Raw genomic sequence first — 23,824 nt, forward strand, 5'->3', positions numbered from 1 at the left:
GCATGGTGGTGGGAGCCTGTAATCCCAGCTACTCCATAGGCTGAAGCAGGAGAATCGCTTGAACCCTGGAGACGGAGGTTGCAGTGAGCCAAGATCCTGCCACTGCACTCCAGCCTGGGCAAGAGCGAAACTCCATCTCAAAAAAAAAAAAAAAAAAAATCTGCTTCTAAGCCAACGCTGTCACAGAACTATGGATTTGATTCAGAGAAACTGTCAGGAGACTAAAAGTGCTCATTTTTACTTTGTTTTTTGCCTTTTCCCAAGTCTTCTGACTCTAGTGATATCTTTCCCTTCACAATATTCAACTTCCCTTTTCAAAATTATAATGATCTTCACCCTCAACAACAGCCGTAAACATCAGTAACCACTGGCTCATTTTCTTTGAAAAGGTGCAAGATTCATGATGGAGATGTTAAAAAGTTATCTCAGATACTGCCCTGAAGAGATTATACTCTGAGAAGAGAGGACTTACATACATGAACATTAAATAGCAGTGCGCATTCTGCATATAAAATAAAGATTTTGAGCAATAAATCATACAAAAGCACATGGAAAAGAAGATTGACCAATGTAAATCAGAAGGATTTAGAGAGTTCATGAGGGAGATGTATATCCACCATTATTAGTTCAGCATATATTTACTGAAAACCTGCTAAGTGCCAAGAGAGTGTTCTAGGTGCAGGGAGCATAGCAGTGAAAAAGCAGACAACCTGTTTCCTTACGGTGCTACTTATCTTGTAGGGGGAGTGCACAATAAGGTAAATACATAGTGAAAATGTAGAGATAAATGATGAGTGCTATGGAGAAAAATAAAGAAAGGGGATAAGAAAAAAGAATAGGAATAAGGATGGAAAGTTTCATCAGGAGAATGTCATTTGAATTCAGACCTGAAGGCAATGAAGAAGCCAGCCAAGTAGGAAGGATAAATACTTCGATAAAATGCTGGATGTGTTCGAAGCCCAGAAAATGTCAGGAACCGTGGGTCAGAAGGTACAGTTATTCTAACTTCCTAAACAAATCGTAGACCATTTTTGGAAAGAGCCTTGGATATGTACAGGGCTAGATAAAATTGAAACCAAGATTAAGGGTAGCTTCAAAAACTCACACTAGAAAGCAGGAGTACATCCAGTCACAATATCAGTAATCTATACTCTACTGAGCCATGGATGAGAAAAACTCTTCTTCTCATCCAAGTTACCTTGAATTAAGCAAACCAACTAGCGCCTGGCATGTGCTATTAGCAAAACAACTTGATGGCAATACTTTCAGTAAGTGCTTCAAAAACAGTAAATTCTAGGCACTTGCCTTCAAAAAACAAAAGGCAGATAATGGGGAGGGAAATATTGGGGGTTATTTATTCCATATAAATATAAGAGGAAAATAAGTTGTTTCCCAATAACAACTCCAACACCAGGAGCAGAGAAAGTAAGACAATCTGATGCCTCGTGGTTTGCGAAAACAATAAAAAAAAAATCTGTTAATTACATAATACAATTCACCCTTGAACACTCTCCAAATCAGTGCCCACTAGCTACAAGTAGCTACTGTGAAGTTGAAAAAGGGTACTTCAGATTGAGCTATTCTGTAAATACGAAATAGACTTAGTGTGTTAGTTCGTTCTTGCATTACTATAAGGGAATTCCTGAGACTGACTAATTTATAAAGAAAAGTAATTTTTTTTGGCTCACGGTTGTGCAGGCTGTACAGGAGGTGTGGTGCAGGCATCTGCTACTGGCAAGGCCTCAGGAAACTTCCAATCATGGTGGAAGGTGAAGAGGGAGTAGGCATATCATATGGTGAGAGCTGAGCGAGAGAGATGGGGGAGGTGTCACACTCTTTTAAAGAACCAGATCTCTTGTGAACTCAAAGTGAGGACCCATTGATTACCCTGAAGAGTGCGCTTCATGAGGGGTTCACCCTCATGATCCAAAAACCTTTCACCAGGCTTCACTTCCAACATTGGAGATTACATTTCAACATGAGATTTAGAGGGGACAAATATCCAAACCATATCACTTAGTATGAAGAAAGAATGTAAAACATCTCACTAATAATTATGCATATTGAATACATGTTATAATGACATTTTGACTATAAAAGTTAACGAAAATATACTATTGAAGATACTCAAAAATTTAAAAATACATATATAATTTGTAGTACATTTCTACTGGACAGTGGAACCTGTAACAATGTTCCAAATGTGGCCTGTGTATGTGTATGATGTAGGAGGGATCAGTCATGTAAGATGATCATAATATAGTTACTTAGTCCATTTTGTGATACTATAACAGAATACCACAGACTGGCTAGCTTTTAAAGAAAAGAAATTTATTTCCTACTGTTCTAGAACCTGGGGAGCTAAGGGCATGGCATTAGTATCTGGTGAGAGCTTTCTTACTACATCATAACATGTTGAGAGAGCAAGAGTATGTGTGTCAGCTCAGGTGTCTCTTCCTTTTCTTATAAAGCCACCAGTCTAAAGGAAATCAAAATATTTTACCCCAAAATATATTTCTTTGACATATTTTGAAATGGCTGCTGCTTGGCCAGCAGGCAGAAATGGGCTTGCAAAGCTGCCTTAAATGGGAAAAATTTTACATCTATAGAGAATCTCCATTAATGCAGCCATGCCTCTTCCCCTTTCCATACCTTTCCCCAGATCCAGGAGAGACTGAGAGTCTGACACTTAAAAATCGTAAAAGAAACATTTACCATCTATTCTTTCTGAGGGAGGCTTCACCTGCATAACAAGGCCACCTTTGCAAGCCAAACCTCTTTTGCCTCCCATAACCTGTTTTACCAGAATCTAAGCCCCAATTCTTTCTGTGATCTAAAAATGGTATGTAAGCATCTATAACTCATTGGGAAGTTAGGTAATTAATTCCGAATGCTCCCATGTAGACACGTTAAACAATAGGTGAAATGCCTTTTCACCTATTAATCAATCTGCCTTGTCAGTGATTTCTGGCAAACATTTAGTGGGCCAAGAGACTATGGTTCCCAGAGTACCCTTCATGAACTTAAGCCCTAAGATATCAATAATTGCATTAAATGTGTATGGTGTAAATACACCCATTAAAAAACAGTTTGGCTGGGCACGGGGTCTCACACCTGTAATCCCAGCAATTTGGGAGGCCGAGGCCGGCGGATCACTTGAGGTCAGGAGTTTGAGACCAGCCTGGGCAACATGGTGAAGCCTGTCTCTACTAAAAATACAAAAATTAGCCGGGTGTGGTGGTGCATGGCTGTAATCCCAGCTGCTCAAGAGGCTGAGGCAGGAGAATCCCTTGAACTCAGGAGGTGGAGGTTGCAGTGAGCTGAGACTGTGCCACTGCACCCCAGCCTGGACAACAAGAGTGAAACTCCATCTCAAAAAAAAAAAAAAAACAACTGTACACTGTCTGCAAGAATCTCACTTCAAATATAAACATAATGCAGGTTGAAATTAAAGGCTGCAAAAAAGATAAGCCATATAAACATCAGCCCAAAACTGCAAGGGTATCTGTATTAATAATATCTCTGATCTGAAAGACCAAAATAGATGCCCCTATACCAACTAAGACAGACTCTAAGATTAAGGAAACAAAGTTACCTACTGGTAGAGCATTCATGACTTGGCTGGCATGGCAAATTCCTAAATTCCAAAGACTACCAAAAAACTCACACTTGCTAAATTCCTTAACTATAGGAGTTATCAGAAGCCCTCCTAACTCTGATTTACAGTCCAGGCCACTACAACTCCGATTGGACAGAGGACCGCCTTGACACACATTCTATTCTTACACGTAATTGTAGACATTAAGCCATTTTCAGCCAGCTGTTAGAGGCAGCACGTAAACTGTCTTTGTTCCTATAGTTCACCTTGTGATGTAAAGACCTAAATTCTACCTCATTTTAACCTAAAATTTAACCTCAAAGTGAACATGGGAGGTATGTTACACGTGTTTATCCATTGTGAATGCACTTGGCACCCCTCATAATATATATAGCTGTCCCCCCAAACGTGCTGAAAATGTATGACTCTATTGTGTGATATATATCCTATGAGGCATAAAAATAACCAACCTGCTCCTTCTACCCAAAGGGAGAGTAATTTTGGCAGGTTCTGGGACCATCTCTTCCTGGCTTGCAAATTAGTATTGCCAGTAAATCTCTCCTTTCTACTCTTTAGCCATCCTGGTGGTCTTTTGGATGATACATCAGATAAGTATATTTCAGAGCAAAGAAAATTACTAGGAACAGACAGGGATATTACATAATGATAACAGGGTCAATCCAATACGAAAAACAAGCAATTCTAAATGTATATGCATCAAATAACAGAACTGCAAAATATGTGTAACAAAACCTGATAGAACTGAAAGGAGAAATAGACACATACATGATTTAAAGGTAGAGATTTCAACACCCCTCCCCCAATAATTGATAGAACAACGAAACAAAAAAATTACCAAGTGTATAGAAGAACTCAGTAAGTGGCTATATTACTTGTTTTAATCTGTAAAACAATGATAATAATAGTACTCACACTTCATTGAGTTTTGGTGAAGATTGAATGAATTTATACTTGTAAAGAATTTAGAAATGTGGCCGGGCCCAGTGGCTCATGCCTGTAATCCCAGCACTTTGGGAGGCCGAGGCGGGTGGATCACCTGAGGTGGGGAGTTTGAGACCAGTCTGACCAACATGGAGAAACCTCATCCCTAATAAAAATACAAAATTAGCCAGGCGTGGTGGCGCTTGCCAGTAGTCCCAATTACTGGGGAGGCTGAGGCAGGAGAATTGCTTGAACCCTGGAGGTGAAGGTTGTGGTGAGCCGAGATCGCACCATTGCACTCCAGCCTGGGCAACAAGAGCGAAACTCTGTCTCAAGAAAAAAAAAAAATCTTAGAAATGTAACTGACATATCATAAGCCCTCAAACATAATAATCTTTTAATACATGGAGCTATCTATTTAAAATAATGTACATAAGGCAACATCCCAAAAGAAAATGGGAAAGAATCATGAGTAATCAAACCATAATAGAAGAAATGTTATTATCAAAATGTACAGTCTCAAATAATAATTGTCTTAAAAATAAAAACAACGAGATTTAATTGTTCATGTCTGCAATTTGAACAGACTAACAAACCCACTGTTCAAGAGCATTTGTGGAAGTCAGGAAAAAACACCCTGTTGGTGAGAGTGTAAACAGACTTTCAGGAGGCAACTTGGTAACATGTATTAAAAACCAAAATATGTATATTAATGGATGCATGATTCCTATCTCTATTTTTGCCCTTACAACAATCTTGTGTGTAGAGAAAAACTGAAAAGCATTTTCATGGTAACATGGTTTATAATTTTTAAAAAGGGAAGGTCAATGAATAAATGGCAATTATCTACTTCCCTATAATGAAATGCAGTAATGAAAATAATCATTAGAATCTCTTTTATTAATTTAAAAGGATACTAGAAAAGTGAAATATAATCTCACTTATAGAACATTTACATATTGGTTTGTGTAGACTTGCACAAGATAAAATTTCTGTAAGATTGGTCACCAAAATTTCCTGAATGATAAAATTACAATTAATGTTTATATTGTAGGGGAAAAGAAAATTCTGTTTTTCTCACCCATCAGTAAGTTCATGCTTGAGGCCCCTCTACAAAAAGACAGATTGGTCGGGTGCAGTGGCTCACGTCTGTAATCCGAGCACTTTGGCAGGACGAGGCGGGCGGATCACGAGGTAAGGAGATTGAGAACATCCTGGGTAACAGGTGAAACCCTGTCTCTACTACAAACAAAAAAATTAGCCGGGCATGGTGGCACTTACCTGTGGTCCCAGCTACTCGGGAGGGCGAGGCAGTAGAATCGCTTGAACCCGGGAAGCGGAGGTTGCAGTGAGCCGAGATCGCGCCATTGCACTCCAGCCTGGGTGACAGAGCAAGGCTCAGTCTCAAAAAAAAAAAAAAAAAGATTAGCAAGAGAAAAGCATACAAATGTATTTAATATAAGTTTTATATTACATGGGACCCTTCAGAAATGAAAATGACGGAAGCGGGAAACCTGTGAATTTTTATGGTAAGTTTTGTGAAATGCATAGTTGTGGATTAATATGATTGACAGTAGGCATAGATCTAATGGTAATAAACTGAGGGGGACATAGCAAGGCTTGTTTGTTAATTACCTATTAACGATCAGCCGAGTATCAGCAGAGAAAGCAAAACATCCTAGTTTTGAGTTAGAAAACCTAGGTTTTTGTTTTGGCTTATCAATTATGGGTATTGTTTTAGATAAACAGCAAGTATTCTTGATTTCTTATTTCAAAAATAAAAAATAAAAAAGAAAGAAAGGAAGGAAAAAAGAAGAAAAAGAAGAAAAGTGTCAGAGTCACTTGAACCAGAGTAACTCCACTTTGAGTGAGGGCTAGGAAAATGAGGCTGAGACTTTCTGGGCTGCATTCCCAGAAAGTCAGTCGTTCCTAGCTTCTAGATGTTTACGGTTAAGGGAACAAATAAATAATGCTTACTAAACAGACTCAGACTTTGGAGTGTCCAGATATCCCTATATCTGGAGAACAAAGGCATTCTTAATTTTGTTTAAAGATAATAATGTTGATTCTTGCAAAATATAGTAACTAAGAAAATTAATCCTTTATCACAAACTCTTGTAGCAGAGCACATCTCCCCATATATACAAGCATTGTACCTAGTGTGGATGCCTTCCTCCTCTTACTTTCGGGAATGTCCTGCTCTGTCTATGGAGTAGTTGTCCTTTCACCACTTTACTTTCTTAGTAAACTTGCATTTACTTTGCACTGCGGACTCACCCTGAACTCTTTCTTGCGCGGGATCCAAGAACCGTCTCTTGGGGTCTGGATGGGGACCTCTTTCCTGTAACATATTTCTGGCCACCACAGAAGGGACTATAGTACAGAAACCCTGACACAACAGCTACCTTTGGGTAAGTGTTGGAGTTCTGTAAAAAAGGAAGAAGGCAGGCAGGCAAAAAATTTATGAAACAACATATGACAAAATAATTTCTGCTTCAAAACTTCATATTTTTTAATTTTTTTTTTTTTTTTTTTGAGACGGAGTCTCGCTCTGTCACTCAGGCTGGAGTGCCGTGGCGCGATCTCGGCTCACTGCAAGCTCCGCCTCCCGGGTTCACGCCATTCTCCTGCCTCAGCCTCCTGAGTAGCTGGGACTACAGGCGCCCACCATCACGGCCAGCTAATTTTTTTGTATTTTTAGTAGAGACGGGGTTTCATCGTGTTAACCAGGATGGTCTCGATCTCCTGACCTCGTGATCCGCCCGCCTCAGCCTCCCAAAGTGGTGGGATTACAGGCGTGAGCCACCGCGCTCGGCTAAATTTTTTTTTTTAATGAGTCATGCTTTTTTGGGGGGCGGGGGGTGCATATCTCATTTTGTCGCTCAGGCTGTGGCGGCGCGATCTTGGCTTGCTGCAACCTCTGCCTCCCGGGCTCAAGTAATCCTCCCACCTCAGCCTCTATAGTAGCTGGAACTATAGGCATATGCCACCACGCCCGGCTAATTTTTTGTAGAGACTGGATTTCGCCATGTTGCCCAGGCTGGTCTCGAATTGTGAGCTCAAGTGATCTGCCTGACTAGGTCTCCCAAAGTGCTGGGATTACAGGCATGACGCACCTCACCTGGCCCAAAAGTTCATTTTGAAAATGCTTATATTAGCAGGTCTCACTTCTCCCGAGATAGATCCTAAATATCAGCTTCTTAAACTGAAGCCTCAATTCCTTAGTAATGTTTTTGGGGGAGGTGGTCGTTTCATAATTTAAAAAAAAAAAAATGTAGATTTTTAAGCCAAGCGTCACTTTCACAACAGCAGTTTGCATATACAGTACTAGGACGGGAAGTGCTTCACTTACAGTTGTTCACTGACATTTTGTGTGGCATCGATTATTTTTTATTTTTTATTTTTGAGACAGGGTCTGTCCTCACCCAGACTGGAGTGCAGTTGTGCGGTCATAGCTTACTGCAACCTCCACCTTCCAGGCTCAAATAATCCTCCCACTTCAGCCTCCCTAGTACTTGGGACTACAGAAATGTGCCACCAGGCCTGGTTAATTTTTAAATTTTTGGTGGAGACAAAAGGTCTCACTAAGTTGCCCAGACTGGTCTTGAGCTCCTAGGCTCAAGTGATCCTCCCACCTTGGCCTCCCAAAGTGCTGGTATTACAGGCGTGAGCTGCACCACACCCGGCCCAGAACCTCTTTTAAAAGATTCTTAAAAATTAAATCTGGGCCGGGCGCGGTGACTCATTCCTATAATCCCAGGGCTTTGGGAGGCCAAAGCGGGAGGATCATTTGAGCCCAGGAGTTCGCTTGACCAGCCTGGGCAACAAAGTAAGACTCTTTGCCTCCACAAAAAATTAAAAAATTAACTGGGTATGGTGGCGCATTTCTGTAGTCCCAGATACTCAAGGGGCTGAAGTAAGAGGATTGCTTGAGCTGGGGAAGTCGAGGCTGCAGTGAGCTATGATGGGGCCTGGCCGACAGAGCAAGGCCCTTTCTCAAAACAAAAACAAAAACTGTTTGAGAAACTTCATTTCTTCATCCAAAGACACTGTTGAATGTCACCTACATATAATGCCCATAAATTCGCTGAAAATACTCCTCTCCGATTCCCCCACCCCCTCCTACTAGTGTGCAGTCAACAAGTGTCTTTTCTTCTTGAATTTCTTCCCCCAGCCCCAGACCCAGAATTGGCCCATTGAGTCCTCTTCCTCAACTAGTGCTCTTCCTGCGTGTTTTTTAGGTATATTGTTTTTGGCGTCCTGGACTTCTCGAAAAGGGTTTCCCTCTCCAAGTGGGGCCCTCCTAGTAAGCTTTGCAGTGGCGCCAGATGGGGAAGGGCACAAAATCCAAACCCTTTTGTATCTCGCAGAGCTGGAAATCAGAACATTAAGTGGCCTAGGAAATGGGAATCTGGATTTCTGGGATGCATGAAATATGTAAACTACATAGCTGTTGTCATTGATAAACAATTATAACGCAAAACTACTGCGATTTCATTTTGTGGAGCGGGAAACATTCCGTATAAAGGCGCCCGGGAAATCAGACTTCGCTTATTGTTTCCTCAATACTTGAGGTAAAAATTTACAGCATAGGCAAGCTGCAGGAGGAAATATCCCTATATGCCCTTTTGTCGCTTAGACTTTTCTGCTCCCCTCCCCCGCATCTCACAGAGGTTAACGGCTAATGACCCCCACAGAAACACTATACCCTGAATTCCATTACCTTCTTCATTATCCAGAAAGTTTCCTGTACTAGACCAGGGAGAGAATAGTAACCTTATCAGAGGAATTATACATAGTACCCGAAGGCTTATTTATACATAGTACCCGAAGGCTTACCCAGGGGGAACAAATAAGTTTGCTAAGGCAGATGAGAAAGAGCGCCATCACGACCGTCTATCGTTTGTATTTTTAGTAGAGACGGGCTTTTGCCATGTTGGCCGGGCTAGTCTCGAACTCCCGACCTCAAGTGATCCGCCCGCCTCGGTCTCCCAAATTGCTGGAATTAAAGGCGAGAGGCACCGCACACAGCCCTGTCCAAGTTAAAGTTAACCTTGGCTCTAAAACTTGCCTTCGCTAACATTCCAGTTGATCCTCTAGAACTAAAACAGAATAGCAGCAGCACCACCTTAAGAAATTGTGGTTATAGCTCTCCTTGTGACAAAGTAGGTGGCTCTGAAAAGAGCCTTTGGGTTTGGAGGTGCTTACATAAGCACTTATTTGGAGCTAGTGTACTTGGTAACTGCCTTGGTGCCCTCGGACACAGCATGCTTAGCCAGCTCCCCAGGCAGCAGCAGGCGCACAGCCGTCTGGATCTCCCTGGAGGTGATGGTTGAGCGCTTATTGTAGTGCGCCAGGCGGGAAGCCTCGCCCGCGATGCGCTCGAAGATGTCGTTGACGAAGGAATTCATGATCCCCATGGCCTTGGATGAGATGCCGGTGTCGGGGTGGACCTGCTTCAGAACCTTGTACACATAGATAGAGTAGCTCTCCTTGCGGCTGCGCTTACGCTTCTTGCCATCCTTCTTCTGCGCCTTAGTGATAGCCTTCTTAGAGCCCTTTTTAGGGGCTGGAGCCGACTTAGAGGGTTCAGGCATTTCTATTCCTAAACAGAATAGAAAAGCTACTAACACTCTCCACCACAAAGTAGTACAGAGAACAGTTCAGAGCCCATGTATTTATAGTCCTGAGATTCAAATGACGGTTTAAGATTCCTCACTTCTGAGTGGACAAAAGAAACACGGTTTCACCGAGGGGTGGGGTTTATGCAAATATGGGATTTATGTTATCTTTTTCTATTGGATAAAGCGCCAAACATAATTGACCAATAGGATAGCTTCCTATTGCAGCCTTGCAGTTTGTATAAAAGGATTTGTTCAGGGACCATTCCAGCTTGCTTGTCTTTCACAGTTTATGACTGCTTTTGTAGGTCGCTGTTTTCGCACGTGGAAAACGGAGCTATAGCAAAAACTTGTTCATAGCTACCGGGCTTGCAGTTCCCAATAGGGCAGAGTCCGTCCTTTTTTTCGAAAGCGCAATTATTTTGAGCCGGTCGGAGCCTGTGCGCCAGTGTACTTACAGTACCCGGCCGCCGAGATCTTGGAGCTGGCGGGCAGCGCCTATACGTGACAAGACCCGCAGCATCATCTCCCGCCATCTGCAGCTGGCCATCCGCAACGACGAGGAGGTCAACAAGCTGCTGGGCAACGTCACTATTGCTCAGGGAGGCGTCCTGTCCAATATTCAGGCCGTCCTGTTGCCAAAATAACAGAGCGACGATAAGGCCAAGGTCAAGTAAACACTCAAATCAGAAAACGTAGCTTACACTTGTAACGGCATTTTTCAGAGCCGTCTATGGTTTCACAAGAAAGGATGATAACTTGCTTCTGTTACGGGTATTTTTTGCTTTTCGTTTGGATTGGTTTATTTTGAGACAGAGTCTAGCTCTGTCACCCAGGCTGGAGTGCAGCGGCGCGATATCGGCTCACTGCAACCTCCACCCCGCTGCTTCACGCGGTTCTCATGCCTCAGCCTCCTGTGTACCTGGGATTACAGGCGTCTGCTGCCGCTCCCAGCTAGTTTTTGTATTTTTATGCGAGACGGGGTTTCACCATTTTAGCCAGAGTTGTCTTGAACTTCTGGCCTCTAGTGATCGTCCCATCTCGCCCTCCCAAAATGTTGGGATTACAGGCGTGAGCCACCGCCCCCGTAGCCTAATGGTGTTAAAAAGTTAAGTTTCGAGAAAATAACACCTTCCTTTAGAAACTACATTTTAGAGTATAGAAGGCGAAACTTAAGGCCAACCAAAATAAGATATTTTGAGAACAGGCAGGGTGGGAATGTGACTTGGACTTAGAAAACAAAGGGCAAGGAAACTTGCTGTTCGCCAGTAACAAAATAGGGTGGAATTCTCATTCTCTGAATATAAACGTTATGTCCCGTCATGAGTCAGTGAACGTTTCTGGTGGTTTAGTGAGTGTTCACCAGCATTGATAACTTGCGAGACTGTCAGGAATGCAGAATTTCAAGTCCCACTCAAACTTACTGAATCGGAATTTACATTTTGAAAAACCTTAGATAGTTTGTTATACACCCTGTTCTTTGGGACTGGATGAGCTAGAATTTTAGACAATTTGTCGCTGCAGATAACTGAAACGAAAAGAACAGGATGGGCGGTGGGGCAACTCATCCAATAAGATTGTCTGGTAATGAACCAATCAGTCTGGTCACTCTTCAGCCAATAATTTTATCGCGCGGGACTTTTGAAATATTACAGGACCAATCAGAATGTTTCTCACTATATTTAAAGGCCACTTGCTCTCAGTTCACTACACTTTTGTGTGTGCTCTCATTGCAAATGGCTCGTACGAAGCAAACAGCTCGCAAGTCCACCGGCGGCAAAGCGCCGCGCAAACAGCTTGCTACTAAAGCGGCCCGTAAGAGCGCTCCGGCCACCGGTGGCGTGAAGAAACCTCACCGCTACCGGCCGGGCACTGTAGCCTTGCGCGAAATCCGCCGCTACCAGAAGTCCACCGAGCTGCTGATCCGGAAGCTGCCATTCCAGCGCCTGGTGCGAGAAATCGCCCAGGACTTCAAAACCGACCTTCGCTTCCAGAGTTCTGCGGTGATGGCGCTGCAGGAGGCTTGCGAGGCCTACCTGGTGGGGCTCTTCGAAGACACCAATCTGTGCGCTATTCACGCTAAACGCGTCACCATCATGCCCAAAGATATTCAGCTGGCACGTCGCATCCGTGGGGAAAGGGCATAAGTCTTCCCATTTCTTCATAATTGAAAAGGCTCTTTTCAGAGCCACTTACAATTTCACTTAAAAACAGCTGTAACCAATTCGGTTTTCTATGTTAGTTTCCGGGAGATATAAATGATTTAAAGGTAGTGGAAAGTCGAAAACTACTACAGTCAAGTCTATCAGGCCTTTTCTTTTCAACCGGTTTTACTGCGAGAAAACTAGTGACTTGCCCTTGTCAAAAAATTCCTAGGGGTCTTTTTAACATGTATATGTGTTTATACTTACATATTGAAATAGGCTCCTGGCGACACCGTCACTCCTTTTAATCTACCTGACAATTTTAGGTCTGATGGCAGTATTATTAAAGCTATCATAAGGGCAATGTGTGTATAGTTACCTAAAGTCCACAAAAACAATATCTGACCCCAAAATTCAGTATTGGTTTTGGGCTGCTGGAGGTGGAGTCAGAGCTCAGGTGGAAGAAACTGGCCTCACTACACACTGCCAGAAGTCCACTAAATAGATTTATATAACAAATACACAAGACTTGCATATGATCATCCAAAGATTATGCGGTCATCCTTATCCAGGGAATTTGAGAATGAAGGGTAGCAATTGCAAAGCTCTTTTACCCATGTCCTCTTTTAATAAATATTTAAAAATGTATTTAAACGCTAATTTCATCCATTTTCTAAATATATTAGTATACTTAACTGATGGGGTAGATCAAGGTTTTCTGGGGATCAAACCTTTTACAACTCGTTAACTATTAAAACTATAATGTAAAATTAAAAATGCAAAAGTACTGCAGACTGTAAATATAAATTTATAATGGGAAAATAAAATCAAATTCCAATTTTATAAAAGCTGACAAAACAACAGCCATCACAAAATTCAGAAAATAGCATATTTTATTAGCTTCTGAATATGACACTACCATGTATATTTTCCTGTAGTTTTGACTGAATACTCTGATTCCATATTCAGATCGAAATTATTTTGTAATGTTGTCTATAGGTAATGGAAATAGAATTCACTCTTTCCTCCAGGGTGGCTGATGATAATATGTTTTCTTGATAACTTAGTTTCAGTTTCAAAATGTGTTTCAGTTTCAAAACACATTATTGGTAATGTCAAGTAAGTTTTTAGGATTGTTTTCAAGTTTGGAAAATCCTCTGTCAAGCTCCTTTCACATGTAAGTTGTAAACTGTAAGAATTCTTTCCAGACTAGCTTCTGGCTCTATACATTTCTACTCTCCACTAGACACTCACTCTCAGTGCTGGGAAGGTGTTTTGAATACTTAGATGTCATAACATTTTATCTAGACCTGCATCTTGCCAGGAATTTAGGTGAGTTATTCCAGTGAGCAGTAGGAACATTCCTTGAAGCCATTCTTACGTCAGATTGGCTGGCAACGAATGAAGTACACATGAACACATATGCAAATCACGTAACTTATTATCCCCATACTAGATACATCTTCAACTAAACTTCCTCTTACTCAAATTTCAAAGATTTTCATCAGGATTCCAACATAATCAGACAATGGTGAATTTTAATAAAAAGGAGGATTGAGTGGAAATAGCAGTCTGAACCATCTGTGATTAAAATACCTTAATACTGCAAATTTTAAAAACAGAGAGAGAGAGAGACAAACTAACACATTTGTAGGGCCCCTCTCTGCACCTTGGAAGTACAGGCCCTTACACTTGTGTTTCATTAGCTTCAGGATAAATCTGCCTCAGATCACTGGCCAAATTATACGTGGCCTTCTTCAGCATCCTACCACTCTATTCAAATACATCTCTGCAGGAGCACCCTGTGAGTTGAGAATTACTGGTCTGGGATGACCACTGTTTGCATGATGCTTTGGATGGTGGTGCTGTTCTCAGAGGAAATACCAGAAGGAGAAAGCTTAGTCAGGAGAATATAAAGTCAACCTTAAGCAATTTGAACACTTCAGTGGTTAAGTGAGTTCCCTGGGACAACTTTGCAAGCTGTTATAACTTTATTTGTATTGAATATTACCTTCTTTTAGAGAGGCCAATGTGTAGAAGGAAATAACAATGAAACAAAGGATTCATTAATAGTATAAACTATAAACTGTCATTGATAGTTTTCCATAGGCCAAGTACCACATGAAGTGGTTGGTCTGAATTATTGTGTAAAATTCTTACTTCAGCGTTGTAAGGCAAATTATCTCACTGTCTCCATTTTACAGAAGTGGAGGTTCAGCCTCAGGAATTTCACTAAATTGGCCAAATTCTTACTACCAGCAGATATCATTGCCAGGCAGTGTCACACTTTAATATCTTCTAATCAATAAGATAACCCTAAAATTGATTATCATATGTAATTTCCTTCTCATATATAGTTTCATACTATCATATATAGTTTCCTTTGTTTCAGAAACTGGACTCCCTCAGGGTGGATAAGGAGACATGGTGGTGTCCTGGCCTAAGTATTGTTGGAATCCTCTAGTCAGAGGCCTGATGTGAGGTGAAGTGGACAGTGAAACCACCTTTGCAAAAATCATAACTGAGAAAATTATTACAGTGAAAGAGATCTTACCTAACCGACTCCATCCAATGTCTAACCTCCAAGCTGTCCTTTTCATTCCTGAGCTTGGGATTAACTAACTTTGGGAGGAGCTTAGTTTATAGTTTTGCTTTGAAACAAAAACAATAACAGCCCTTTCAGAAACAAACCCCTTTCCCACCTGGGGACCAGACTGCTTTTGCAGGACTAACAAATTAGCCACAAGATTATAAATTATGGTTTAGGAATCATGCAGCTGGAAGCTACAAGATTCTAAACCTCCTCAAATTGCTCCTGGGTATAAAATCACTATTTTAAAACCTAAGATCAATGCTTGAGCTATTTTGCAGACCCTGAACACAATGGATTAGCTGGCACCACCCAGATAGATAAACTGGATTATCTGGTCTTGTGTACCCCACCCCACCACTCCCAGGAACTGATTTAGCACAAAAGGACAGCTTAGACTCCCTGTAATTTCATCTCTGACCCAACCAAGCAGCACTCCCGACTCACTGGTCCCCTACAATCAAATTATCCTTAAAAACTTTGGTCCCCAAATTCTCAAGGAGACTGATTTGAGTAATAATAAAACTCTAGTCTCCTGTACTGCCGGCTCCTTATTGCAATTTCCCTGTCTTGATAAATCAGCTCTGCCTAGGAAGTGGACAAGGAGAGCCCGTTGGGTGGTTACAATAGGACAAGCCAATAAAATATAAAGTATTAGAGACACTCCCTGGGTTTCAGGAACAGGTCAGAAAAAGTGTTTTCTTGGAAAACATCTGGATTCTGCTGCAGAGCAAGTATTTGCTTGCATCTTCCCAGAGTATAAAAGCTGTCCTGTCCAAGATGGTAGCCACTAACCATATGTGACTATCAAGCACTGAAATGTGGCTACTCCAAACTGAGATGTGCTTTAAGTGTAAAATACACACCAGATTTCAAAGACCTAGTAAAATAACAAAGTAAAACCTCAATATTTTAATATTGGATACCTTGTTGAAACAATTTTTGGTTACACTGGATTAAAATCATTAAAATAGATTTTTAACTTTTTAAAATGTGGCTACTAAAAAATTTAAAATTACATATGTGGGCCCTATGTTTCTGAGGAACAGTGCCAGGACATAGAGGATAGTTATATTCACTCACAGATCAAAAACTAGCAAAAGTATGAAATACCTAATAATTTAATTTTTCACCTTAACTTTTGGCATATTCCACAGATCTGTAGTATACTTGAGTGTGATAGTTTAGGAATAAATATGATTGGAACTCATTCATGTTTAGAGAGAAAGGGTGTCAAATTGAGAACCAGGCAGATACACCTAATCTTAAAATGACCCCAAAGTAAAGTGGTTGAAGAAATTAAATCCCAAAGATTTTTGGTGAAGAATGTTGACGTTTTCATCAGTGTATCCATATTCAAATGGAGATTAAAGAAGGCAAAATAAGGCTGGGTGCAGTGGCTCACACCTATAATCCCAGCACTTTGAGAGGCCGAGGCAGGCAGATCATGAGGTCAGGAGTTCGAGATCGGCCTGGCCAACATAGTGAAACCCCATCTCTAATAAAAATACAAAAATTAGTCGAGCACGGTGGCATGCGCCTGTGGTCCCAGCTACTAAGGAGGGTGAGGCAGGAGAATCCCTTGAACCCGGGAGGCAGAGGTTGCAGTAAGCCGAGATCACGCCACTGCCCACCAGCCCAGGTGACAGTGAGAGACTCCGTCTCAAAAAAAAAAAAAAAAAAAAAAAGTCAAAATAAAAGAATTGTGGGCTGACAACTGTGGATTAAGCATCGGTTCTATTAAGAAGGGCTAACTTGAAGATGAATCTTTTGAAGATACATTTTGACTCCAGCTCTTTAGAGGAACAAAGTTTACCTTGATGTGCAATTCTTCAAATAAAAATTTATTGACTTTAAATTAGAAAAAAAAATGCACACACACACACACACACACACACAGCTAACTAGCTACATCCTTAATGACACCAAGCTTTACTTAGTCCTTCACCCTGAAGTGGGAATGACAATGGCACTTACTTCAAAGTGCTCTGACAAGAATGTGTTTGAAAATATAGAGTAATCAGCAACAGTGCTTGGCATATTGTAAATAAGTGCTCAAAAAATGCTAGTTCCCAAAACCGTTGTTGCCACTGTACCCTAAATCCCTATTCTCTTCTGATATCCTTTAGTGATGTAATTTTGTCTTGCACTGGGCCTGTTCATCTCTAGTATGAATTTCAACCACAATGCCCTTTCTACATTTCCCTCAGGCTTATATAGCCAAAATATCCAGAGCTTTGCCTAGGGGTGTATAATATGATACTCCAATTTGTAGCCATGATAGCACTGTGTATGAAAGTTTGGAATAATGCGCCGGGCATGGTGGCTCACGCCTGTAATCCTAGCACTTTGGGAGGCCGAGGTAGGTGGATCACTGAGGTCAGGAGTTCAAGACTAGCCTGGCAAACACGGCAAAACCCCGTCTCTACTAAAAATACAAAAAAATTAGCCGGGTTTGGTGTCAGGCGCCTGTAATCCCAGTTACTCAGGAGGCTGAGGCAGGACAATTGCTTGAATCAGGGAAATGGAGGCTGCAGTGAACCAAGATCGCGCCATTGCACTCCAACCGGGGTGACAGAGAGAGACTATGTCTCAAAATAAATAAATAAATAAATAAATAAAAAACAGAAAGTTTGGAATAATGCATTACAAGTAGCCTCTAGTTTTTATGTTACTCATAGTTTCATCACACATGAACAATGTCATAAATTTTCATGGTTGAATTATCAGTTGTTTATGCAATATTCATTGATGTTTTTGGCTTATCAGCAGTGTTTCTGAAATTATTTGAATATTATTACTGTTTTTCAAAATTATTTTATAAAACTAATTAAAAAATCAAGAATGATATAATTACTCGTGAAATTAAATATAAGTTTTGAAGAATATCAGGATGTCACCCCCAAATTATTCTACTTTGGCATAAAAGTTATTTTCAGCTGAAGGCAATTGAAAATCAACAGGTGTAGGAAGAGTTCTCTGTCTTCTCTTTACCCAAATTTCCCTTTGTGAAGGTGACAGAAATTTCCCTTGTAAAAGTGTCCCCAACTGCTATACCAGGAAAAAGAGCAATTCTTATCACTAGATATGGAAGGCTGGCACTGAGATGAATCTGCAAAAACAAATCTTACTACAATTATTTCTATCTTTCATTTTATCTTCCATGGTTTTTATTGCCCATGTATTTCCAAGTCACATTCCCAAATTTGTCATCCCATGAAGTGCAGACTCCCTTTCCTTTGTTGGAATGGTGTATAAGTCCGTGAGTCTAACTGCTTTTTTAAGGTTTCAATTTTTTTTCCTTTGGGAACTCTGTGCATGTAATATACTAATAAAATTGTATGCTCTTTTTTTCGCATGTTAATCTGTCCTTTGTCAGTTAAATTTGCAAGACCCTACTTAGTGAATCTAAGAGTACAGAAAAAAATGTGTCCTCATTGACAGTTTCAAAAACTAAATAAAATTGAGGCAAGAATCTTTTTCATCTTAAAATGGCCAATTTTAATTTCCAAATGAATGGTTCATTAGACCTAAGCCAGTAAGCTATGTGAACAATTGTGATGGAATAAAACAAAACTAAAGAGCATGAACAAAATTGAGAAAACATATGGAAGACTGAATCTAAAGGCCAAGTAGAATTGAAAATTTTTCTAATTTTTAACTCTATAAATTAAAGGAATGTGTTTCATTTTACGGGTTTCATCTGTGGAAACATGTTTGCAGAAGGCATTCGAGGTTAGGATTAATTGAAAGTACATAAATCAAATAGATTAAGACCCCAAAGGGCATTGAAGGAAAATTAGAAAATCAGCTATTTTTGCTTGGGTTGATTCCTCTCCTGACTAACCCTTGGAGATGATAAGAACATCAATTAAATGGGTAGCCATGAAAGTATCTAAGGGAGAAAGGAACACAGAAGTTCAATGTACCATAACTTTATTTTTATTTATTTAGTTTTTTGAGAGAGAGTCTGGCTCTGTCGCCCAGGCGGAGTGCAGTGGCGTCATCTTAGCTCACTGCAACATCTGCCTCCTGGGTTCAAGTGATTCTCCTGTCTCAGCCTCCCGAGTAGCTAGGATTACAGGTGTGTGACACCACGCCCAGCTAATTTATTGTGTGTTTTCATGGCCAGGCTATATTTTCATGGCCAGGCTGGTCCTGAACTCCTGACGTCAGGTGATCCGCCTGACTCAGCCTCCCAAAGTGCTGGAATTACAGGTGTGAGCCACCGCTTCCGGCTTTTTTTTTTATGATGGAGTCTCGCTGTGTCACCCAGGCTGGAGTGCACGGTCTTGCCTCACTGCAACCTCCGCCTCCCGGGTTCAAGCAGTTCTCTGCCTCAGCCTCCCGAGTATCTGGGATTACAGGCGCCTGCCACCATGGTTGGCTAATTTTTATACTTTTAGAAGAGACGGGATTTCACCATCTTGGTGAGGCTGGTCTTGAACTCCTGACCTCATGATCCACCCGCCTAGGCCTCCCAAAGAGCTGGGATTATAGGCCTGAGCCACCGCGCCCGGCCCTTTTTTTTTTTTTTTTTTTTTTTTTTTTAATTGTGTGATGTTGAGATGGAGAAACAGGAGGAGGTGGAAGGGATCTTAATATACATATGGAAAAATAAAAATGGAATAACCAGGAAAATTCTGAAAAAGAATAATGAGAGAAAATTAGCTCTATCAGGTATTAAAGTCATGTTACAACATCTCGGTTAATTAGTCTCCCGAAGGGGAGACTAATGTAAATGCATGTTTAATAAACTGCACCCCCAGTGGATGCCTGAAACCACAGATAGTATTGAACCATATATACAGTTTTTTTCTATATACACATGGCAATGATGAACTTAATTTATAAATCAGGCACTGTAAGAGATTAGCAATAACTGATAATAAAACAGAACAATTATAACAATATACTGTAATAAAAATGATTTGAGTCTGTGAACGGTGGTTCACGCCTGTAATCTCAGCACTTTGGCAGGACGAGGTGGGCGGATAACTTGAGGTCAGGAGTTCGAGACCAGCCTGGCCAACTTAGTGAAACCAGTCTTTACTAAAAATACAAAAATTAGCCGGGCATGGTGGCAGGCCCCTGTAATCTCAGCTACTCAGGAGGAGGCGGCAGGAGAATCGCTTGAACCCGTGAGGCGGAGGTTGCAGTGAGCTGAGAACGTGCCATAGCACTCCAGCCTGGGTAACAGAGGGAAACTCCGTCTCATAAATAAATAAATATAAATATAAATATAAATATAAATATAAATTATATGACTGTGATCTCTCTCAAAATAGCTTACCGTTTTACTTGTGATGATGTGAGATGATAGAATGCCTGTAATGAGATAAAGTGAGGTGAATGGAGTAGGCATTGTGAAATAGCATTAGGCTTGATAAGGTACTACAGATTTAGGTATTAGTTGAATACTTGCCATTTGTCACATGATCATCTCAGCATTGAGGATAGCACAAAACACAATGTTTAAAACAGTACAATTCTACCTTAACTGTGGGAATGACTAAAGGAACAAAATAGAAACCTGAGAAACCTGAGAAACCTGAGACAGTACAACTGTCCATGAAATTTTAGCCTATTAGCCTATGACAAAACAGCCAAAATTGATGGGAGTGTGGCGGGTGGCACGGGAGGAAGAAGGGGGAAGCAGAAATGAAAGTTCATAAATGGTCTTGGGAGAAAGTATGTCCATATATTAAACCTTACACCAAAATAGAGGGTTCACCATGTTAAACCGTGTTGTAATGTAAAATTAACAACACAAAATTACTTAAACCATGGGAGAATGTTTTTTCCTTCTTCCCTGCCTCTGTCTCCCTGTCTCTCTTCTTGCCTCCCTCCCCTTTCTCTCTTTCTTGGGATGAATCCGTGGTCACTATCACTAACAGATAAATTAACTCACTACATTCATCATTGTGGAGATGGTAGAATAATTGAGCAGCTTATCTCCAGAAGCCCCAGTCCCCATAATTTAGGTCTCACCAAAATGTGCCCACCAGATTTTAAAAGAAGCGAATACAAGACGCTAGGCTTTCTGTATTCAGAAGCACCATGGATGTCAAATAGAGGGAACCATTAACGAAGGCCTTTATTAGAAATGTCTCCCATTTATCCATACACTCTAAATAGTTAATAGTACAAATATTTTGTTTTCTGCATAGAAACATTTGGACTGCCAAACAAAATACGTTTAAAGTAACTTCGATTTTTAAATGTTGCTGTCTGTCTAAACAGGATAAGCAACCGTCATGCGAGGACAAAATGGCTGGCTAAAAGTTGTGCTTTCGATACGCTCAAAATCGATACGCTCAAATCTGTCAGTTTAGCGGAACGCTACATGATATGTGGCACAAAAAGCTCCCTAGGTCCACGATTGCCTTGGGTGGAGGAAGGGCTATTGCCGCTGTTTTGGCTGTGTTTTTAAATGCATTCCTTCGTTGCCACAGGAATGAGAAATTAACAGCAGAGGAATATAGGACAAAGGTACCTGCACGCACTCTCCTCCCAGGGCTGGATGTTGCCACTACCTCCAGGAGACATCAACTTGACTACCGACAACGTGGAAAGCGTCCGAAATCCCAGACATTAGTATCGAGAAAAGAGGCAAAACTTTTAAGTCACAGTAAAGTAAAACAGAATACGCAACGTCTGCCACCATCCAATTAAATACAGAATGAAAGTCATGTACCAGAAGAATGGACCAACCCGGGCGCAAGGCGGGACTTTTGAATTTTTTTTTTTTTTTGTCCAATCCGGATATTCCTTTAGACTAGGAAACTGGCTGTTGTTTTGCGGTGTTTTCTGCCGTTCACAGGCCTGGGGCGGGGCTGCCAGCCATCCCAAAAACATCCGCCAGCGGGAAACGCCTCGGAACAGCCAGGGACCTAGAAGCCGCAATAAAGGGTAAAGTGTTGTAACCTCGCCGCGGCCACTCTCCAACCCCCTTACCCAATTCTTTTTGGTAACCTCAATAACTCCCGTGTGACTAACCTTAAGGAACAGGGCAGACCAAGAAAAGGCAGGCAGGTAGAAAAGAAATTATCCAGCTCTTTTATTGAGATCAGTGGTGGCTCTGAAAAGAGCCTTTTGGGTTTTATAAGCAGGCGTTCGCCTATTTCTTCTTGGGTGCCGCCTTCTTAGGCTTGACAACCTTGGGCTTAGCGGCCTTGGGCTTCACAGCCTTAGCAGCACTTTTGGCAGTTTTCTTGGGCTTCGCAACCTTGGCCTTCTTTGGACTCTTGGCCACTTTCTTGGTCACAGTGGCCGCGGCCGGCTTCTTCGCTTTCTTCGGTGTTTTCTTAGCACTCTTCTTCGGAGTAGCGCCGCCAGCCGCCTTCTTGGGCTTCTTGGCTGCCCCAACTGGCTTCTTAGGTTTGGTTCCGCCCGCCTTCTTAACCTTGGGCTTGGCTTCCCCGGAGGCTGCCTTCTTGTTGAGCTTAAAGGAGCCAGAAGCACCGGTGCCTTTCGTCTGCACCAGAGTGCCCTTGCTCACCAGGCTCTTGAGACCAAGTTTGATGCGGCTGTTGTTTTTCTCCACATCATAGCCAGCGGCAGCCAACGCTTTTTTCAGAGCAGCCAGAGAAACTCCGCTGCGCTCTTTAGAGGCGGCCACGGCCTTGGTGATGAGCTCTGACACCGGGGGACCAGACGCCTTGCGAGGCGCCCCCCCAGCCTTTTTGGCCGCCTTCTTCTTCACGGGGGCCTTCTCCGCGGGAGGCGCGGCAGCGGGAGCGGCAGGAGCAGTCTCGGACATGTTGAGAATCAACAACTCGGGAACAAGTGGCAAAGCGCCGATGAAGCAGCGCTTGGGCAGGGCCGCTGTATATATAGAGCGCAGGCGCGCTCTGATTGGTGCTCTGGTCGCCCGCCTGGCTGGCAGGCTCTGAGCCGCTGCGCTGCTCCCAAGTTGTGTTTGTTCCACCTCACAAAAGGGGAAAAATATTAAAATTCCCCGCACCAAATCACCCGGGTTTGGTCAGGAAAGAATCTCAGAAGCCTCGGGCTTCATGCTCTTCATTTATTTTTTCCACAAACACAATAACAACGCGTCCAGGCGTCCCCAATTCCCCCAACTCCGAAGGAAGTCTGGGGCAATCAGAGACCACTTTCTGTTTTTCTTATAAATTACCTGTTCGCTCCTTTGCCCCTGAAAGTTCTTTTTCCCAGGGGTGGTTGGGCACATGCTTCCCTTATTTTTGGAAAAAAAAGCGAAATGGTTTCCACCTAAATTTTCATGATAATTCTGTTTCTTCACAAGGGAAGTAACACAGGTCCTCTGTGAATTCTTCGTGCAGTCGCACAGGAACTGTGGACTGGGACAAGGATTCCAGGGCCAGTCCAAAGCAATTAGGGCGGGATGGGAGGGGGTTCATGAGCCTTGGTAGGGTCCGGGGTGGTGGGGGGCTAGAGACTTAAATCTTTGATTTGAAGACATTGAAACTATCAAATCCTTCTTTTCATAGATGGGGGCGGGGCATCCTTTTCACTTCTCCACAGGCGAGAAATTGGGCTCTTTTTAAAAAGCTCTGAGGTCCCCCTCTGGGTTGTGTAAGGCAGGAGGTCTGGCCCTCAAGATAGAGATAATAAAGGAACAAGGGAGATCCCTTAAGCCTGCAAAAAAGCCAATAGATTTGTCAGTTAGAGGCACTGAGATAATATGTTTTCAAAGAAAACAAGCATTTATTTATTTATTTATTTATTTATTTTTGTACGCTGCAATATAGAGATGAATTTCAGCCCATGAAAATTGTAGGTTACTTTCAGTAACCATACCTTACACAAGTTAACATATAGGACAATCTCCAGTTGGGAACTCAAATATATCTTTTGAGTTGCAAATAAAGCAACTGACTTTAATAAAACACACTCTTGACTTTTAAGATGAACAATATATTTGAAATTTATTTTTTAAATAGCAAAA

At 41.7% G+C, this 23,824-nt stretch overlaps 3 protein-coding genes across 3 annotated transcripts in view; 1 reads left to right on the forward strand and 2 right to left on the reverse strand.

Moving 5' to 3' along the window:
• The window catches only part of LOC129038414 (uncharacterized), an 84,866-nt gene that overhangs the window by 14,414 nt on the left and 46,628 nt on the right, over positions 1-23,824 (forward strand). Inside the window, exon 3 of the mRNA XM_063665889.1 lies at positions 11,865-12,228. Within this exon, the coding sequence (XP_063521959.1) occupies positions 11,865-12,228 (364 nt within the window). The remainder of the gene's footprint in view (positions 1-11,864; positions 12,229-23,824) is intronic.
• On the reverse strand, positions 9,698-10,198 carry LOC129038410 (histone H2B type 1-B). The gene has a single exon (XM_054491369.2). It carries the CDS (start codon positions 10,135-10,137, stop codon positions 9,757-9,759), a length of 381 nt encoding a protein of 126 aa, XP_054347344.1. The 5' UTR covers positions 10,138-10,198; the 3' UTR covers positions 9,698-9,756.
• H1-2 (H1.2 linker histone, cluster member) lies at positions 21,932-22,722 on the reverse strand. Its single transcript, XM_054491356.2, has one exon. It carries the CDS (start codon positions 22,655-22,657, stop codon positions 22,016-22,018), a length of 642 nt encoding a protein of 213 aa, XP_054347331.2. The 5' UTR covers positions 22,658-22,722; the 3' UTR covers positions 21,932-22,015.

The sequence above is a fragment of the Pongo pygmaeus genome, chromosome 5 (genome assembly GCF_028885625.2).
Source record: "Pongo pygmaeus isolate AG05252 chromosome 5, NHGRI_mPonPyg2-v2.0_pri, whole genome shotgun sequence".
In the NCBI taxonomy this organism is placed as follows: Eukaryota; Metazoa; Chordata; class Mammalia; order Primates; family Hominidae; genus Pongo; species Pongo pygmaeus.